We start from the raw sequence: 19,481 nt of genomic DNA on the forward strand, positions 1-19,481 counted from the left end.
AATTAACCAACAATTACATATTCAATTGTTTCCTACTTACTGCCTTACTTACTGTATATTATAACAATAATTTTGGCTTAGCATTTATTACATATCCTTACAACTTTTGCTAGCTGAATTTTAGGGATCAGATATTCTCCACCACAAAATGTAACAGCAATTTGATTTTATTTTAGGGTAAGGAAAGAAAACTAGGTTAGGTTTTATGTAACACCGCTACTCTTAATTCAGGGTAGAATAAATTGTCACAATGTGCACACATTATGAAAAACTACTTAGAATTAAAAATTATATATCTTGTTTGTAAGAATAGTACATCAATCAACCTAAAAGAATGGGCCAATTTAAAGTAATTTTATAGATAATAATTAAGGAAAATGAAAGGATCAGAGAAAATCGTATATCTTGTGAAAAAAAAACCTTCGTCGCCATAAAGTCCATCAGATCACGAGTATGATTCAAGCTAATTAAGCTTGCTCAAATCCACACTAGCATTGGTTATGAGATTGTAAATATCTCATAGAACGTGCCAAACCTAGTTCATATGGTTTACCACTATCAAATTATCTCCCTCAACAGTCAAGTTCCTTGCCCCTACAAAGGGAGCACCCTTTATCCCTTCTCGAAGTGTCATTGTTTCAACTTGGAGAATGGAATACTACCAAAGTTATGATGAGTATTGTATTCTTGTATGTACTTTGTATATAATGAGTAAAAATATATTATTTTTTTTTATTAATTTTAAAAATACATAACACAATTATGTGTTGATCCGTATAATTAATATTTAATTCTAAGTATTTTTTGCTTCTTATACACTATTCAACCTTAAAAGTTGTATACACATAAATATTTTTAGTTTAAATTATTAGTATGATTTCTGTATAAGTAATTGTTATATTATTACAAATTGAGATTGGGGTAGTAGAGTATTAACATCCACTACAACCTTGTTGTATCAAGTACTTTTAACTTTCTCATAAGTAAGTGCTTATACAGTATTAATAAGTAATTGTCATAATACAAATTGACCAGGTTGAGGTGGTGGAACATAAACATCGATTCCCACATCATATCCTTGAGGTTTAGGGATCAAATCTTATTGAGAGATTCCTTACAAGTAATTGTTATAAATACCTTCAAAAAAATATAGTAATAAAATTTAAAAATAAAAATGTAAAGATAAAATTGAACAAATTAAAACAAGGTGACCTAAATAAAAGTAGAGACCTCTCAAGTGATAATTAGAGGTGTCAATTCAAATGATCGGATCGGGTCTAATATGATCGGGTCGGGTCAAATATATTTTTAAAATTAAGTTATACTAAATTATTTTGTCCACACGAATGAAATCTGAATCGGATATTTTTCGGATTGGGTGTGCTTTTGACACCTCTAGTGGTAATCTAGCTTCCTATTTGATATTCTAAAATAACAGTTCTGACAAACGCCACATGAACAATAAAGAATGGTCCACCCACATGAAAACTTCAAGTTAGAGGAACTCAGAGATCTCACCCCCACATACCCTACAATCCACATCTCTCCACTTTTTTTTTTATAATTTTTCCACATTTCTCTACTTTAATCCATTTTTGTTTTTCTTGATTTTAATTTTTCTTCAACATTTTTTAAATAATAATAATAATAATAATATACCTTTTTGGCAGATCAATAATCAAATGAAAGCAATGTTTGTGTCTACAAACATATATACAAAAAAGGTCTATTATTAACATAAGATAATGTACTTTTTTTGTTCTTTCCATTTGTCTATACTAATTTAACTTGTAGAGGCACAAGTGGTAATTTGTATTTTCTTTAGTCTATTTCATACTCTTTCCAATTATAAAAAACATCATATAAAAAATTTAATTATTTTCTTTTGATCCCCTAAACTTTCTGTCCAAAGAAGCAAAAACTACACTACCTAACAATAACATATTGTCAATGAAATTACCACTTATACATCTCTTGAACTTTATGGGAAACCAAAAACCAATACATGTATAAAATTACTCCCTCTGTCTCATTTTTTTGTCACATGGGCATTTACTTGTATATTGAATGAATTTAATTGAGGGAAAATTGGGGGATAAGATTGAGAACCGAGGAACAGAAAAAATAAATAAATAAATGGAATGCTTATTCATTATACCTACAAAAGAAAAATGGAGCAAAATGGGACGGATATAGTGTTTAGCCTAGTGTAACATACTAAGTACATCGAAGTTAACTTTTAGAATACCATTGTAAGAATGTAAGTTACTCGGACTTGCTTTGATACTTCTGTAGAATACAAGCACATAGTACATGTTTTAAGGAGAGCTCGACTCAGCATGTTATGTTAAAGTGTTCATACATATGACTGTATTTAAGGTGAAATGAATAGCCGAAGTTACATCTTAAAAAGAATTTTAAATTTTATAATTATCGCTAAAAATCTTAAATTTCATAGAATAGCATTTAAAAAGGAATATAAAAATAGGAGTAATTACATATATTAATTAATTATTAATCGATTAGAATCACAATTCCCAAGGTCATCTCCAAAAAGACTTTAATATAAAAAATTGTCAGTCTCATAAACCATGCAGTAGGCAATATATAGCTGCCTTTCTTAATTCTTAGCCAACAGACAGAACATACATACACATTCACTCATTTTTCAGAGAATTTTTCTTCTGTACTTTGCTGTTTTCCATGTGAAAAAAATAAAATCCACTTACAAAAAAGTACTCATAAATCATCTATTTTATCATATTCACAATATGTCAGATTTCAGAAAAATAAGTACTCCCAAGTTTCGATTTTAGCATTATTTATGGAAATCGCTCTGTTTCTGAAACTCGTAAACTTGCAAACTTGTTAAACAGATTTTATGTGTCATATTTTCAGCCTTAGTAATGTACATCAGATGAAGTAAAGCATCCCCTTTTTTTTTTCTTCTAAATCTCAAAGAAAAAAAAAAAAATGTCTGCAAAACTTCTGTATTCAATGTCAGAAGAAAATCAGAATTTGAAGAAGCAGATTGGATGTATGAATGGATTGCTTCAATTCTTTGATCCTCATCATTTCATCAATAATCGTGTCATTAGCAATTCAACTAACAGAAGAATTTCTCCAGGTAAGATTTAATCATTTTCCACCATTCTAAACATTTATTATGAAATTAGTCAATTCTACATAAATTCCTCTCAAGTTTTTAAGTAAACATAACATTTGAAGTATATTCAAAGTATTATGTTGTTCAATCATATAGCATAACATGATTTAATATGCTATGTTGTTTAAGAATATAGTATAACATGACATAATCTTCAAGTTGTTTGGTAATACTACGAGTTTTTATACGGAGATTTCAATAATTATACTACCTCCATTTCATATTGTTTGTAACAATTTTTTTTGATTCCTATTACAATAAGATGCGGCGGGGGTGCCTCTCTTATCGTAGGAGGTTTGGGGTGAAGATCGAACCCAAGTCACTCGTAAAAGAAATGGAGGAAATTATGGTCCCTTCACTCTATGATCCTCTTCCTGTAGTACATATTCCATAGCTGAATTGATGAAATAATTAATAGTAATAGTAATAGTCAAAAGTGGTACAAGTAATAAATTTTCAGTTTATCTTGACCCTGAAATAATGGCATGTGATGATTGTTAATGCGACATAAGTGGTTGGTCGTTACTCTGTGTTTCAATCAACACAGTAAGAAGACCATATGAATACCAATAATTTTATTTTTATTTATGTTTTAAATATGAATTGCATAATGTAGTCTAATAATATGTGTATGAATTGTTTGATACGTCACAAGTTTAAATCTCGGAATTTTTTTTTTAATTTCTATTGTTCTTGTGTATTATTAGGGAAAAATAATTAACATTGATCTTTTTATACGATGTTCATTTTAATGTATAATTCACAAAAGACAGTCAAATGAGTTTGTGTAAATAGTAAAAAGCTTTAACGTTACTAGTAAAAGAAATAGAGGAAATATACTACAGCCGAGACCAATAACAAATATTGCAATTTTTAATACGAGTACTATTCTAATATTTGAGAATGGTATGTTTTATAACATATAGATTGCAAAATTATATTATGATTTTCACAAATATTGTCACAATTAAATAACAGCGACGTCATAGTATTATACAGCACAAGAAATCTTGTTATCATAGAAGCATTCAGTCAAATGTTTCTTTCAATATAGGAGTATCTTTCACTACACTTACCACTTTCTAACATGTAGCATACATGATTTTTTTTTAGAAAGAAAATAGGCTACAAAAACTCTTGTCGAAAGTTTGGTACAATGTCACAGCATTACAGGAATGTTAACGACTTTGTCAATAAAATCATGTGGAATGTCCTATATGTCCTAGGACACCGTTAAACGACACGTCATTACTTTTATTTGAAAGTGTGAGACATTTTTACGTGGTGAATCCGTCTTACGTATAATAAATTTTATGATTTATCATTTGCGATATTTTAAATAGAGGATTGATAGCAACATCGTCAACAAAATCATATGAGATGTCCTAAAACATTGTTAAACGACTCATTTATACTTGGTAACTGCATCTTATATTTAATCATTCATCATAATATTTGCAAAGTCCTAAAAAGAATTTGTATTTTTTTTCAATTTCAAGATATTTTCTCTTTAACTGATAATGACATACAACAATAGTGTACAATTCAACACAAACATTGTTGATCAATATTCTTGGCTACTGACTGCAACATGTTAAAATTTTTATCTTTAAAAATCTAAATGAGCACAGAATTGAATTTCAATTTTCCTGCTATAATTTTGATGTTCTTAAGTCATGAATCTAAAACCCAACATCTTATGCTTGAACAGGTGAAAACAAGCAGCACGGAAGAGCAGGCAACAATGCCAGCAAGAAATCAAAGGTGAGAGACTTGATAAATCGATTGATACATCTGAAATTTTGAATTAGTTATCAACTTTATATGATGAAAGTATGAAACTATACCTTCATATGGTTACAATTGTCAGATAAATGCAACATTAGTGTAACACTGCAGCTAAATTTGCTTGCATTCGCAGGAAAAACACCAGAATGTCGTAAAGGAGATGGAAGTAACACCCATAGAATCAACCAGACTTTCCATCTCATCTTCTGGTTCAACGGCCATATCCTCATCAGAATATGAATGGACCACCAAGTCTGAACAGTCGCTGTCAGCTGAAACCGTTGGAGGGGGAAGACACTCATGGGATCACCGAGCCAACCCGCTACAATCTCTTCCACAACAACCAAGTCCACCAGTAAAAATGGGCTACCACCACAAGAAACACATAATCAGAGAGACTGCCCCCTCTGCATCACCAATATCAACTGCATCATCGATATCAACTGCATCAAGAGAGGTGAAATATGAATATCAGCATATGGATTCCCCAAGACTTTCACATACATCCAGACCAGATAGCCCGCGAGTTGCTGCTCTCAATGAGTCATTCCGTTCAATTAGTTCCAACCATAGTGCGCCTGTAGCTACTCCAAGAAAGAAAGATCTTGCTCGATTATCTTATGATGGCAGGGAAACAAGGGACAATCACATTTCTAGCTTGAAAGTTAAAGACCTCCCGAGGTTGTCATTAGATAGTAAACAACGAACTGTAAAAGTATCTGCCCATGAGTCGAAAGACAATCTACTCCTTGGAGACTTAAAGAGAGAGATTTGCAGTTCCAACAAATTCCAGAGTGACCAACAGGAGCCTACAAGTTACAGAGCACCATCTAATGTTGTGGCAAAGTTGATGGGGTTGGAAGCTCTGCCAGATGATACACCATCCAACAAGAGTAAGATAGAGCAAGATGGCTCTAACTATTTCCGAAATGCTGAGTTGTTCTCGAGATCTTCAAGGACCATAGATGAAAACAAAGTAGATCGGGTTTTACACTCCCCAAGAAGTAATTGCAAGGAATCCAGGTCTCCACGGTCAAATAAAGCCAAGTCAGAGCAAACAGCTTCCCTATCTCAGGAAGCTGATTCAGAACCCAAAAACCATCCTCTCACTGTCTATGGTGCAATTGAGAAAAGGTTGGCTGATCTGGATTTCCAAAAATCTGGGAAGGATCTAAGAGCTCTAAAACAGATACTTGACTCAATGCACAAGGAGAAAAACAAGTTGGAAATCAGAAGGGAAAATCAGTCTCCACATTGTGCATCCCAAACAAGCGATAGCAGCTCTGTTCAAAACAGCCAAAAACAGGGTCCAAGAAAGGCTACTCCGTCTACAAGTAAAGGGTTCAATATTATCAAAGATGCTACATCAGCTAAAAATATAAAGCCGACTAAACTTGTCAAAGGTTCAAGAGAAGAAACAACTCAAGTTGTACAAGATATACCCGTAATTAGCCTTCAGAGACTTAGGATTGTTCAGCCTGTAAATGGCCCCAAGGATTCAGCACAGAAGAAAGCAGCAAAAGATCCCAAAGAAACTCATCATATCAGGAAGAAGTATTCTGGAGAACGAACTCCAAGGCCAATAAGAACTACAAAAGCACCTGTGCATATGGCCAAGGAAAATGTGACAAGCTCAGCAAGGATTTCAGACGCAAGAAGCGCCCCTGGAACAACATCAGTTTCTAAAGTAAAGCAAAGCCAGCAAGCAATGAGATTCCTCCCTCACAACCGAAAGCTACCACAAGATTCATCTTTTTTGCAGGAGACTGATGGACAATCAAGCGAGTTCAGTAATGAATCAGCATCCCCGAGTCAACAAGGAAACACAAATCCATTGTTATCCCAAAGATGTATTGAAAACGCTAATGAATCATGCATGAAATATGAAACCATGCAGCAAGTGAGTGGTAACAAAGTAAGTTCTACTTCTCATCTTTTCGTGTGTTATTGACTTACATTTATTTCTTCAACTCATTTCTACTCTCATTAGTTCACCTTAACTAAGCTGACCTTTTTAACAACAGAATTCAGAAGGAATCCGAGGCGATGCACCTTTGGAAGAACTAGCAATAGCTGTGAGGGAGCAACCAAGCCCGGTTTCAGTTCTTGATGCTAATTTCTTCGATGATGAAACTCCGTCTCCAGTAAGAAAGAAACCAACAGCATTCAGAGGTAAAGACAGAACTATATTATGAAGTTAGCCCAAAGTGCATCAACCTACATAAAACAAAGGATTATCAACTAAAATTAGTGCCAACAAACATAAAGCATATTAATGACATGAAGAGATGCATTTTTATCAACATAAACCTAAAAAACTCAATTTCTACAGCTATTGGACCACTATCCCAGTAATCTTCATTTTCTAACTCACCAACAGATGATGCTTTAAGATAACACTTAGTATAAAGATATAGTCATGCAAATATTTATTCTCCACAAATAAGGCTTAACATCAGATCAGCTTTTAAAAGTAACAAGAAATCCATCCGCTATCAATAAAAGGGGCACTGAAAAGGAAGCTTAGAATAAAGAGTACAGAAAATAGAAGTATGCAAGCTTCCATTCTTAGCAAGAGAGGAACATTATCACATTATGAGATTTATGACACAGTTCAATGGAACATGATTATCTAAAATATCCATCAAAAAATATTATAGCAAAATTCTTAGGAAGAAATGCTGATTCAAGGTTGTTAACTTTTATGCAGATCTGGTGACCAATGCAACATATACTGAAGCAGAGTGGATGGACACTGATCCATCTTACTCTGTAGACAGCATGAGAGCAGGATTCATCTATGGGAGAGATTATCAAACGCTAGAAAACTTCAAAGATTTAGCTCCTACTGTAAGGAACATGAACACTTATCAGAATGTGAATTTAGGCAATGCTGGACCTCTTTACAACAGCATGAATCTGGAAAAGTCATATGTGTCTGAAATACTCTCTGCCTCGGGATTCATAAATCATCTTAAATACACAATGGACAATCATCTTGTCCTCCAGTCACAAGAAGCAATTAACCCCAATCTGTTTTTTGTGCTGGAACAAGCCATAGGAAGCAGTTTTATTTCAGATAAAAGATCCAATAGTAAAGAGAGAATAACAAGAACCACAGAAATGCACAGGAGAAGGCTCTTGTTTGATGCAGTTAATGAAATATTATCTCAGAAACTCTCTCAACCAAGACCATCCTTGAAATTGCATTCAGAGCTGACAACTAGTGGTCCACAGCTCCTGCAGGAGATATTTAAAGAAATTGATCGGCTCCAACCTATCAGCTTGCCTCAAAACTTAGATGACGAGGAGGATTTTCTGACAACCATCATAGGGAAAGATCTGACACATAGATCAGCAGATTGGACTGATGTCAGTGGTGAAACACCAGCTTTGGTTTTAGATATTGAAAGATTGATATTCAAAGACTTGATAGTGGAGCTTGTTGAAGACAAGGCCACAGAAGTACAATCTCAGAAATACTGAAAGCAGTAACTTCTCTCAGAATCTTTACTAACTCAACTTTTCTTTTGCTTTAGGACTTTCACTCTTGTAATTCATGTTTAGTCTACTTTCCATCCTTTTATTTCTCCTTTTGCATTTAAATTAACTTGATTGTCAAGCAAAGCATGTTAATCAACAGTACAGTTGTAATTTTGTAAAGTAATACAGAATTTACTTTCATACATATTTGATGTATCTTCCACAAATTGCATAGGTTATTCTAGACCCTAAAATTCTCAAAAAGATAGAAAAAGTATCACCCTGTTTCTAAATTAGAAGATAGGGAACAATAGTGTGGAATGTAGTTCCTAATGGAATTCTAAATGCAAGCAAAATCAGTTGCTGAAGCAACAAGCAACTCCAGGTAAAACTACTAAAATCCTGCAGAGGGCCCAAAATCATTAACACAGTCCCAAGAAAGTGAACAGTCACTTAAAACTCCTTGTGACTAATGTTCACATAATTATTATCAGTCAACAGTCAACACGCCCATGTACAGCAATTAATCTCAACAGAGACAAACCATTGTATTCCCTACAAGGCTACAAATCTCAACCGTTATCAAGTGCCACCAGTTGCAGCAAATTTTAATAGACTGCACAGCAAAACATAAGACAAGACAGTCGCAATGAACATGTAAGCAGATCAATACCATGATGAAGCAAAATGAAATAAAATAACCTAACTGTTTGACCATCAACCATCGAATGATTCATCAGCTTCTGCTTTTAGGAAGGCATAAAAATATAAAAATAAATAAGTAAAAGGAGAGAGGTCTTCTATAGTCATTCACATTAATCAAATACAAGCCAAAATTGGCAAGTGAAGGAAACAACTTTAACTCACACAGCCCAAGCAATGTCACTAAAAACACACTTCCAGGGAAAAAGTTTTCAAAGCTTTCTACATTCAACTTTATGGGATTTCCTTCTTCTAACAGTTAGACGTAGCATTTTATTCATCATAGTTTTTAAGGAGAGATGAAGTGTGGATAAACCAATGAAAAGATAATTCAGTCATGCATAAATTAACTGAAGAGAATAACAGAATGAAAAACAGCAAAGGCAAACAAATTTGATGGGATTGGAGTCTAAAACTCCTCATAACCTAAAGTCAAGATATAGCTTTTACTTTCATTGCATATCAGAGCCTTTCAAATAAGCATAGGAGTCATGAATTCTCAAAACCCAAAGTCAAGAGACAGCTCTTATTATTACTTCATATCATTAGTTATGAAACAGATTACACAAACACTAATGAGAGCATAACCAAAGTCAAAATAAGTAAGGGTTGGGGGAATTGAGGATTGTCCCTTGCCATGGACAGGCTCATCAGACAACAGAAATGCACTCTGTTGCACAAGGCAAAGCGGCCTAGCAGGCTTAAAAATAGTCAGCAATTGATACCTCAGCTTTCATGATAATGTTAATAAAACTAAACGGATAATAGTTTCTCGTGTAACCTAGACTCTTCATTTTACCTCAAGTGTCTTTGTCAGAACCTCACCACTCCTACAAGGACAGGGGTACAGACACTTCAACACTTCATTTTGCATTTATAAACTGAAGAGAATAACAGAATGAAAACCAGCAAAGGAGGACAAAATTGATGGGACAAGAGTCTTAAACTTTCGCATAACCTAAAGTCAAGAGAAAGCTTTTACTTTCACTGCATATCACGGCCTTTCAACTGACAGTGTACTTTTTCCCTAAAGCTATGATGTAGCAAGTAGATAATTACAAAATAAAAAATAAAAAAAATAAAAAATAAAAAAAAGTCGCGTTAAAAAACCTAATACTGTTGGCTATAGCTATTCAAAAGCCTCTGAATTAGTAACTTGAAATCTCAGCTATGGAAAGCTATACCCTCAAAAATTCATTATAATTTCCTTCCAAATGCAGTAACATAATGCCAACGGAACCATTTTCCATACTAGTAAGTGAGCCTTCCTTCATCCTTTTGTTTCCAAGTCACAAGGACATATCTCACAGAAAAAAGTTAACCCAGCCCATCCCAAACAAGGATACTAGTAAGTGCCAAAGAGAAAGAACCAAGGACAAGAGAGTAAAAGATAATTAACAGTCTTCCTCCAAAAAGACTAAGCTACATAAGCCTGTAATGAAAGCATTCCTCATAAAAACAAGGTGTCAAGGACAGTTGCGAACTTCTTTCAGACAAACACTATTGTAAAAGAAAAAAAAAGTAAATAATAAATATAAAAATAAAAATAAAATAAAATGAAAAGGAGATTTTGTCCTTCATATATCAAAAGAGCAGAAGACAACAGAAAAATTTAAGTCAAGAAATTACAAAGCTCTAATCAGAAACATATTGTCTATTCTACACAAACTTTTCAAGGTACAGAATACCAAAAACCTCAAGACTAAATATTCATACCAACCATTCGGAAGTCCCAATAAAGAGGTTTTTTTTACTTTTACCACCAAGAAAAAACACGAAGAAAAAACACGAAATTGTTTTTTACCACCAAACTTTTAAAGTTTTATTTTACTACCAACTAAAAATGAAAAAATTGTTTTTCACCACTAGTTGTCAAATAAACCGTTAAATTTTAAAAAAAATTATTTGATATTTATGCCAAAAACATGTTCATTAGGGGCTTCAGGGGTCATTTTGGTCCTTTAGTGCCGATTTGAGGTCAGAATTGACTAAAAATTATCAAAAATGTCTCATTTTGTGTTAGGTCACGCAAACCGAGGTACTTTTACTAGGCAGAATGAGGTATTTATGATAACTTTTAGTCAATTCTGACCTCAAATCAAATCTAAAGGGCCAAATTTACCCCAAAAACATTAAAAATACATGTTTTTGACCCAAAAATCGAAGAATTTTTTTAAATCTGTTAGATTAAATGGTTATTTTGACAACAGATGGTGAAAAACAATTTTTAGATTTTTAGTTGGTGGTAAAATAAAACTTTTAAAAGTTTGGTGGTAAAAAACAATTTCGTGTTTTTTTCTTGGTGGTAAAAGTCAAAAAAAACCTAAAAGTAAGATCCAATGTTTTTATTATTTCCGGTCAGAAGAATAGCTACTAAAATGGTAACCTCCCTAATAAAGCAATCTAAACAACTTTGGAAAACACTTGTAGAGATTTATCCGTACACCAAATGTCATGCCAAAGCAGAACCATCAAACCAATCTTTAAACTTAAAATCAACCAAGGACTTGAAAACATGCAACACCTGAAATAAATCCCAAGATGCACATGCCTTGAAGAAAGATCTTGCTCCACCATCCCAGGCTCTTAGCACCGATAATCCTCTATAAAATCTCATCTTCATTAAAATATATCAGCAAACAGCCACCTTGCCTTGAGATCTTCACATATCACTCCATCCGGCCTAACCGCCTAACAGCAAATTCTCCATGGGACAACTCACTTCCCACATAACCTAATGAAAACCCTTAACAAAATAATTGTAAATTTTTAGCCTTTGGCAAGTCCTATTTGATAATTTTTAGTCAATTCTGACCTCAAATCAGCCCTAAAGAACCAAAATTTTGAAACTACTAATAAATCTTTGAAGGTTAGAGGATCACATTAGGAAAACCCACTAGAGCTTGAAAATGATCCTATTTGATACCCATTGACTAGCACATTGAAAAGTGAGTTGTAGGAAAATAATATTTGAATCCAGTTCCTTCATTGGTAAGAAAATTGCATACTATGAGTATTTGACTATTTATATCAGAAATTCTTAAGGGGTATGATGTATGTTAAGACTTCAATTCACCTCATGTACCCGTATCGGACCCTAGACACTCAAACATGGGTATAAAAAATTTGGACACTTCACCTTAAGTTCAAAATCATGGAATTTTTTCACAAATTAGCCAAGTCGGATACTTGGACACAAACCCCGGCAGACATGGATACCCGAGTTCAAGTAACACAAGGTACAATCAAGAGCCTAATTTAAATCTAGCTTGCACGACAAATCAATTTGGTTAGATTTCAGCAAAGGAATGTGGCACTTAACTGGATGGGTCAAGAGTGCAGGGTTTTGTAAAAATTAAAATTGGTATATGAAACCACCTGGTTTTCCCCCTTCAGCGTAACCAGTGGCGTATCCAGGAATTCAAAACTGTGGGTTCGGTATCGTTACAAAATAAGATGTAGCCCCCCAGTATTTTTAAATTACAATGTTGAAAATTTTACGCTTGTCAATGCAAATTCTATAAACTCTTTTTTAGAGGGGGAGGGGGGAATTTTTTATTATTTTTATTTTTTTATTAATTTTTTTTTTTTGAGGGATGCAAATTCTATAAGATGATTAATGTGTGCATTCCATTATCGCGGAAATATTCTCCCATAGTACACCCAGAATATGGGGCCAGAAATTGAGGAGGGGCAGGATCCGAAGCGGTGGCTGCTACAAGAATGAATATTCCAAAGCATTCGCTTCTGAAAGAATTTGAACAACTTAAATATCTTATATTACATTTTTGTAAATAATAAAGAAAGTTGATATCACTAAAGCATTTTTAATTGTTCATTCTTTCTTGCCCTGAGTGTATATATCCAATATTCAGGTTTTATTAACAGAAAAAAAAAAAAAATTAAAACTTATAATTTTTTTTTCAAAAAATCTGTGGGTTCAATGAACCCCCCCTAGATCCGCCCATGAGTGTAACAGAGAAAGAAAAGCTTCAATTGTTCATTCTTTCTTGCCCTGGGGATTTGTATGATAAGCAGCTGTAATTTAAACCAAGAAATACAGGATTGCCTGCTGTTCCCATCAGATCCCATCAGATCTGTACACAACTTTTACAACCAATTTGCTTGCATCTAAACCACATACTGAAATTAAAATATTTACTGCTAGTTTTTCTTTTGACAGAATCTAGTGTTTTCTAGCAGTGGAAACCCTAGCATATCGACGAACCATCCCCAACAAACATCTCAAAAACAATATCATCACAGCATTATACATAACATACCAAAGATGGACACACTACAGCACAGAGGAAGCAACCCAAGCAGCACTCTCACTAATACCCCATAGCAAAGGACCGGGTTGAAGAGTTGCAAGTACACTTTTCATTTAATACAATTTTCTTGTATATGAAAACAACAAGACTTGAACTCGCAACCTCAAGTATAAGCACTAAAGTCTTAACCATAAACTATTGTATATTACATGCTATCCTTTCATAAAAAAAATAAAAATAAAAAAACCTAAAGAATCTCAGCAAACTTTTTAAAGTAAGCTAAAATTTTAATGCAACATAAACAAACATCTAGAAAGGCTAGCATCAATAATGCAGCAAGATTCAAGATAATATAAAGTTGTCTTTTCTTTAACGCACACTAGCATATGGACTGATAAACTCATCTAGAAACAGTTAATATTTGATCGGTCTTGCTGATATTAATTGTAAAGGCCAACAAGCAAATCAGGACAGCCATATCAGAAACACTCACCAGGCAATCAAACCTCGCATAATCCTGGATGCTGGAAGACGACAACAGCAACAGCAACAGCAACAGCAGCAGCAGCAGAGCTCCTTGTGGATGGCAAACCACAGTCTAAACGTAACAGGTTTACCACTTAAAAAAAGAAAAGAAGTTTCTTCTGCATTAATCCTGAATAAAACATTTAACGAGGCCAAAATTCATACCTCCTCCGTTCTTTTTTATTTTTCTACTCACTTATAGAAAGAAAAGAAGTTGTTTCTACATTAGTCCTGAATAATAATGAGGATGAGGACAAAATCAAGGAAATTATCAAGTTTAAAGGAAAAAAAAATATATGAAAGCGATGTGCAATATGAACACAAATACAAGGGAGGCATAAATATTTAAATGGCTCACTACTAAGAAGGCAACAAGAAAAAGTACCTGCAGACTGGAATATGCAAGAATCCTTATATGCCCAGAATCTTCTCCACAACATTATCTAGGTTGAGCCAAGTCATGCCTCTTCAAATTTTGGCCAGTGATGGTACTTCGACAATTAACCCTTTTCTTGGAATCTATTATTATGATGCTCTGACTTCCTCATTGATTATCAAAGAGTTTCATTTCTGTTATCAGACCTTTAAGAAGACCATAATACAATGTCTTTATCTACTTCAGTGTTAATTATTTGAATAAACTATGTAGAAAACTCTTAAACGACAAACACATAAAAAATATGAAATCCATATTGGTTTAAAATTACCTCCTAAATACAATTTGACCTTCCATGTCATGAACTATGTTACTAGGCCTCTTCCATTCACCTCAAGGGCTCAAGTAAAGGTGTGACAATACCTCAACCCTCAAACATGGGTAAGGACACTTCGACACTTCATTTTGGGCCAAAAACATGGAGTAATTTCATTATTCATATATTAATAGAGTTGAACAAATTGAGAACCCCACATTGGACATGAGTACCAAGTATGAATAACATAAGTCATAAATCACAATATCATGATTAAAAATGCAGAAATAGTAGTGGTTGTACAGCAATACATAAATAGGCACTTAACAAGAAATTTTTGATGTATTTGCATCAATCAGTAATTCAAGGATACATACACCAGAGAAGATCCATGACCTCTTCCATATTAGGCACGCAGAAAAGTCAATAACCACGTGTTGATGAAATGGAAACTATGATAATCATACATGTGTCTGCTCGGGTGTTAGTCATGCAACACCAGTATCCACATACTCTTGTCATTTTGTTAAACTATTTATCACATCAAGAATCCCAATGTCTTATAATAAAGTAAAGTCTGTCCATAAAAAAACCATACTATAAGTTCTGCCAAGGCAGGGAACCACACTTCAATGAACAAACGCATTGGGCTTCAGAAAGGAGCTTCAAATTGTGAAGGCAAGCCACCTATATAGCTAGCAATAATATGGTATTTCAAACCACAGATTATATAGCTATCTAGTCAAGTTAACCTATTACTTCATGTTGAAACCGTGATTACAAATTTACAGAGCATGCTTTCAAAAATGACAATGTAGTAATAAAACCAGTAAATAGTTCTTCATTAAAACATTAGTCTCACATTTTGCTCCAATAACATCAAGAGAAAAACATTATGTATGTCAATTTCTCAAGTTCAATCTTCAATGGCAATGTCAACCAAAGTATTATTAATAGATCTGTATCTGCTAAATCATACACCCTTAGTCCCCAAAAGATTGCTTATGAACTTGTTAATGGCATATATTTAGGTCTAACTATAAAACTTTGACCATGATTACTCATTAACATAAGAAATAAAATTATCATCTGAGAAATTGTTGGGTTTCTTTCAATATACTTCCGTTTTTTTTAAATTGCAACATGATTACGCTTCCCACGGCACAATTTAAACCTTATGTCCTTAATTATATAGCAATAAACACTATAAAAGTTGATACAATGAAAGTACATATCAAGAAAGATCCAACAAGCCTCTCCATAATTATACTATCCCCACCAAATTAATCACAATATGTGGTTAAAGAGAAGTGTTTAGATCTTGTCAAAAGCGCAAACATTGAAATATTAAAAGAGCAAAGGAAGTATATACATAAAATATCAACATTTTATACAAAAATGTCGATAATGGTTTAAGATTTGTTTCGGTGACCATGAAGAGTAAAATGGACCAATTTTTAAGGGGAAAGGGAGAACATAGCCTTCATCAAGACTTTTCCTTCAAAAGATGGGGAGGTGTTTTGATATTAGTGATTGGAAAAGTATAATTAAAAAATATACAACAAAAAAGATAGAAAATTAGCATATAAGAAAAGTAAACAATAACCCATGACTACTGTGACTGAAAGTCAAAATGACAATAACTGCAACATAAAACGGAGCAGCGAAGATGTGTGATTTGGACATAGGCACTCAGCATTGCAAACCCTTATCAACAAATTAATAATCTCTTTTTGGACAAACATGACCACATATGTAATAAAGATTTCAAGATCTATTCCCATAGCTTTCATTGCTCATGATTTATATAATTCTTAAACCGGTAAATATCCGAGCTCAACATTGCAGGAATAATGCAGGATTCCTAGTCAAGGTGCTTTTAAAATTGTTCTTGCAGCACAATCATATTCTAATTGCTGGAGGTCTCTTATGTGTATCAACAAAGAGAAGAATGTTATACACTATCCAAAGCAATGTCAAAATAATCAACCCATCCAATTTCAAATTTTGAAAGAAAAAACCTCGACTTAAAAGTACGGTCAGCATGATAGTATCAACCTTAAGAATAAGACATAGACTCAAACCTCTTTAGAGTCATGAATATGTAAATGATACTTGATATAGTATGGTACCACTATAAACTAGAATGTTGTTCTGCAACCTTCTTTTCATCCTCGATTCCAAAAGATGCAACTAAACTAAAGGAGGACTGTTACCGCCACAAACTCAGCAAATCAGAACTAAAAACACCAAGTACTTCATTCTGAAACTGTCCAGTATCATCTAAATCACATCTTAATGGATTATACACATTGCATATAATCCTGTTATTCAAAATGCACAGAATGTTGGCATTCTAGCTAAGGTAGCATAGATCGATGAACTATCAAACCAATTTATCTTTCAACAACTTTAAATCAGTACAATTATAAAGAAGCCATGACTCTTTTTTTGTCAAATTTATTAAGATAAGATTTAAGCTAAATCAGTGTATGCAATTACAAGAAAATAAGACACTAAGGTACACATGTGTATTTTTCAAGTACTAGTCATAAAAGAACATGAATTTCAATCAGAAAAGAATCAACGACGGATAACAGATTACAAGAACAGCTAACACATACATACCTCCACAACTTGTGGAAAAGCCATCCCTAAGAGTCCAACTATCATCAGCAAACAAGAATATCTCTTTGAGACCAGCTCTAGCTGCTAGTTTCCTAGGAAAAAGTATACAATGTCTGACGAACGAACAAACCTAATTTACAACTCAGTCGTATCCAACGGTGTCTCCATTGAATCCTTCAAAATTTGCTCAGCCCTTCTTTTCTTTTCGTCATTCTCATCATCCCGCTCAAACAAAACAGCAATCTTCTCACCTCCTTTAGTTTGAGCAACTACATTCTTACTCGTACGCAAAGACTTCCTTCCACTACTGAACTTAAGCCGTACAGTTGGTCTCTCATCCAAACTGACTCGTTTCTCCGTCTCCTTAATCTCAGAAACCTCATTTCGTTCGGTTTCAGCAACTGGAGCATATGTATCCATCACATGTACATGATGAATCCCGTCCCAATGCCTTGAAGGGAATTCAACTGAAGATACTGCCTTCTCCCCATAAGCAAAAGGAGGAATCAAATACGGGTTCATTAAAACAGCTTCAGAGCCATTATTAGCAGCCAATTGCTGCTGCTGCTGCTGCTGTTCCTGCTGCAACTGCTGCTGCTGCTGCTGCTCCTTTTCTTGCTGTTGCTGCTGTATGTTCATCAATTCAGCTTCTTCTTTCTTATGCGCTTCTTCCTGCTCAATCTCTTTGCTATGCCCATCAGTCTCACCCTCTCCCAAACCCGGTGACTCTCCTCGTGGTTCCGAAAACGGAAACGCAGGCAACCACGGCGGAATATGCTCAGGAGGATCCTTCCCCATCTGCAAAAAACTAGAAGGAGAATTCCTCCTCTCCCTTGAAACCGGAAACCTAGGTAACGAAAACAGAAATGGAACTCCCTCAACTAATCCTACATACTGACTAATCTCTCGAACTACACCTGATTTCGCAAGCGAACAATGAACATCTGAAGCACCCGGAAACCCCTGAATCGAACCCAAATCCTCTAACCCTCGAATCACATCAAATACATTACATTCAGACCTACCCCCTTCATTAGCATAATGATTCGAAGTCTTACCAAGCTCCTTCATGTAACGCACCGCAACATCGGCAAACGATTCGAGCGCCGAGTGCTGAAAACCATGAAACCCTTCATTTTCGCAAAGCTGTGCTACTGCAATCTTCGCAATCGTTCGCACAAAATCTTCGTTTCCTGCTGGTTTTCTTGTGCTCTGCTGCTCAAATTCTTTTCCAATTTCTTTACCTCCATCGCTCATTTCAACAGCAACTCATTCATATCAACATTTACAATCTTAAATTCGAATTCATCTCAAGAAATTGGTACCTTTTGGAGCATCTTTGACAATAAAATCGAAGAGTTTCGACTTGAGGAAAATTCTAGGGTTTTGAAGCGATTGGGGAGGTGAAATCGATGAAATTGAGTGTGATTAAGCAGGAAAATGTGATGGATTTGAAGAAAAATGGAGTATAAAAAGCCCTAGCAGAACCCCCCAAAACTAAGATCGAGCAAGAATATAAAATTGAGAGCGAGGGGGAAATGGCGAGTAATTTCGAGTTTTTTTGAAGCTTTTTTATAGGCTCGCAAATCGTAATGAAGCATGCATACAACATTACAAATGCAATTCAACTTCCCCTTTTATTACTCTTTTCGTATTTTATTACTTGTGATAAGCTCGGACGTTGCCCGCTACTGTTGTAAATGTCTAATTGATAAGGGCTTGTTTGGCATCATTTTTGGTTTTCAGTTTTCTGTTTTTTCGAAAACGAAAAACCAAAAACAAGAAACAAGAAAAAGGTGTTCTACTTTTCTGTTGTCAGTTTTCAAAATTATCATGATTTTAATAAGTCTATATAATTTTTGTTTCATTATGTGACATATATAATACACTTTTAAAAAACAAAAAAACAAAAAACAGAAAACCACTACGATGCCAAACGAACCCTAACTTTTTTTTAAGTTTTTTTAAAATTGTAGTTGTCATGGGCTCATGGCCAAACTAAAATTGAGTTTTTTTTTTTAATATATTTTATTTTAATTGAACCTTGTGGTTTGCATCTATATAAATTTTTTTACATATTAATAACATACTTGATAATTGACTAAGATGGTGAAATGGTTATTGTTGTTATATGAGGTTGATGGATCAATCCTCCTTTAATGTGTTATTGTTTGAGTGATGATGTGGTCTCATAAGTAGAACGCCTTTTAATCTATAGTAGAA

At 34.1% G+C, this 19,481-nt stretch overlaps 2 protein-coding genes and 1 long non-coding RNA gene across 3 annotated transcripts; 1 reads left to right on the plus strand and 2 right to left on the minus strand.

Annotated features, from left to right (window-relative positions):
• The first annotated feature begins 2,654 nt into the window (after positions 1-2,654).
• On the plus strand, positions 2,655-8,665 carry LOC145593592 (protein LONGIFOLIA 1-like). The gene is made up of 5 exons (XM_081649864.1): positions 2,655-3,127; positions 4,878-4,930; positions 5,088-6,869; positions 6,979-7,126; positions 7,665-8,665. Exons 1-5 carry the CDS (start codon positions 2,974-2,976, stop codon positions 8,438-8,440), a joined length of 2,913 nt encoding a protein of 970 aa, XP_081505990.1. The 5' UTR covers positions 2,655-2,973; the 3' UTR covers positions 8,441-8,665.
• On the minus strand, positions 5,818-14,692 carry LOC145593593 (uncharacterized). The gene is made up of 3 exons (XR_014102776.1): positions 13,907-14,692; positions 6,397-7,171; positions 5,818-6,282 (listed from the first exon to the last, which is right to left on the minus strand). It is a non-coding gene; the product is annotated as an uncharacterized LOC145593593 (long non-coding RNA).
• Positions 14,693-17,063: 2,371 nt separating this feature from the next.
• Positions 17,064-18,865, minus strand: LOC145595275 (transcription initiation factor TFIID subunit 8-like). The gene has a single exon (XM_081651660.1). It carries the CDS (start codon positions 18,513-18,515, stop codon positions 17,394-17,396), a length of 1,122 nt encoding a protein of 373 aa, XP_081507786.1. The 5' UTR covers positions 18,516-18,865; the 3' UTR covers positions 17,064-17,393.
• Between the last annotated feature and the right edge of the window lie 616 nt (positions 18,866-19,481).

The sequence above is a fragment of the Chenopodium album genome, chromosome 19, assembly GCF_948465745.1.
Source record: "Chenopodium album chromosome 19, dcCheAlbu1.1, whole genome shotgun sequence".
NCBI lineage: Eukaryota > Viridiplantae > Streptophyta > Magnoliopsida > Caryophyllales > Amaranthaceae > Chenopodium > Chenopodium album.